The sequence below is a fragment of the Salvelinus sp. IW2-2015 genome, unplaced genomic scaffold (assembly GCF_002910315.2).
Source record: "Salvelinus sp. IW2-2015 unplaced genomic scaffold, ASM291031v2 Un_scaffold3333, whole genome shotgun sequence".
Lineage (NCBI taxonomy): Eukaryota > Metazoa > Chordata > Actinopteri > Salmoniformes > Salmonidae > Salvelinus > Salvelinus sp. IW2-2015.
Genome location: NW_019944617.1, coordinates 22561 through 24569, shown reverse-complemented (window position 1 = coordinate 24569; position 2009 = coordinate 22561). Strand labels below are relative to the sequence as shown.

Sequence of the window (2009 nt, the reverse complement as noted above, 5' to 3'; positions counted from 1 at the left end):
CCATCCCATCTCATAAGCACTGCAGTCTTGGCCTATAATGCCAGGCAATTGCCGAATTAGCGCTTCCCCCTCTGTTGGCGCCCATACCATAATAAGTCATACTCCTACCCCAAAACCTCTGCTGCAGGTCCATATTATATAAGTCGTACTGCAGTCTCTGGCGGCACCCCTCATTCCCCTAAAATAGTAAGCAATCATACTGCATCCCGCCACCTCTAAGGCCCCTCCATAACAATGCAGCCCGCCGCAAATTCATTACCGCAGTCTCATCTGTGGGCACTCAAGTCACCCCATCGCCCTACAAACCCAAGGCTCCCACTCTCTACCCTCCGCACATGTCTGGTCGGCGCACTATAATGCTCACCAAAAAAGTCAACTGCAAGTCTGGGCTATTACCTCACCAACCGTCCACAACTATCCTCAACTGCCCAGCGGACACCCCCCACACCCCCCAAGTTAGCACTATAGCCCCAGCCATAACGAGATAGCCCGATTTCTAGAGCCACCACACACTGTTTTCTCTGTTTGCGAGTGATCTCTCTCTGTCTGTCTGCTCTGTCTGCTCTGTCTTCTGCTTCTGTCTGATCACCTCCCTCTCTCTCTCATACTCTCTCTGATCTCTCTCTCTCTCTTCTCTCTCTCTCTTCTCTCTCTCTCTCTCTCTCTCATCTCTCTCTCTCTCTGTCTCTCTCGCTCTCTGTCTCTGTCTCGCTCTCTGTCACTCTCTTTCTGTCTCTTTCTCAGCACAAGGCAGCGTTGGCCATGCGTCTGCTGTATAATCCCGTTCATCCAAAGAACAGGACTCTGATGCACCAAAACTATGGAATTCAGCTTCCTGATCTGCGTAAGAGATCGGCTACGATAGTGAGTAAACCTGAGTAAATACAATATATCTTCCCATGCATTCATCACGTCAACATTTACCAAGGGAAAGTTATCTTTTTTTATTTATTTTTTGCCATGCATTGCCTGGTCTCTTATGACAGTCCTGTAAATCGAGGTAGCTGGCCAGAACATGTAGGATTTGTTCCTGAGTTTCTGAGTGAGATAATCCTCTTTCAGAAATGACAGTATGTAATGATCTGTACCAGTGATCTCCTTCCCTCCATTCAGTTTAGTGTGGAGGTTTGTGCCACACTTGAGGTCTTATTGCATCTGGGAGCTTCTGACCATGTTATTAATACGATGTTACTATTTCATTTTACTTTCTGCCTCTGTTTTTTTTTTCTACATTGTGAGTTATTGATTCCCAGCTCTCTGAGCCTTAATATCGAATACAGCAGATCAATACCGACATACACAGCCTTCTGGGGAAGATTTGATTAGGACATATAAACAGGAATTGTTATTGAGATAAATTGGATGTTTTTTATTATTAATTGAGGGACTTTCATCCCAGACTCGTGTAAACCCGAGGCTGATCTGTTGTCCCATGCTGGAGTGAAGAGTGATGGGACAGGTTGATACAGTAACAGATGACTGTAGTCACCCTGCTCAGACAAGAGACTGTCTGTGTACCAGATGGCATCCTACACTATCCCCTACATAGTACTCTACCTTTTGTAGCCTGATCTGATCCACCATCCTGACTGTTGTAGCGAAACAGAATGTGCTTTTAAGTTTTCAAGATCAGGACGGTCAAACAAGGCTACTACTTTTCACCAGAGACCTATGGGGTCTGGTCTAAAGTAGTGCACTAAATAGGGAATAGGGTCTGGTCAAAAGTAGTGCACTATATAGGGAATAGGGTCTGGTCAAAAGTAGTGCACTAAATAGGGAATAGGTGGCCAGTTAGGATGCCTCTCTGGTAATGTCACTAGGAAGGGCAGTGAGCCTGTCACCCTGATACACAGGAAGTTGTAAGAGTTGGCTGCTGTCACTCTGATACACAGGAAGCTGTAAGAGTTGGCTACAGGAAGCGGAGACACAGGAAGCTGTAAGAGTTGGCTGCTGGAAGCGGAGACACAGGAAGCTGTAAGAGTTGGCTGCTGGAAGCGGAGACACAGGAA

The 2009-nt window shown here is 46.4% G+C and overlaps 1 protein-coding gene across 1 annotated transcript in view; it reads left to right on the top strand.

The window, feature by feature from the left end:
* The window catches only part of iqch (IQ motif containing H), a 5089-nt gene that overhangs the window by 1972 nt on the left and 1108 nt on the right, over nucleotides 1-2009 (top strand). The window contains exon 5 of the mRNA XM_070441008.1: nucleotides 745-864. Coding sequence (XP_070297109.1) covers nucleotides 745-864 — 120 coding nt within the window. The remainder of the gene's footprint in view (nucleotides 1-744; nucleotides 865-2009) is intronic.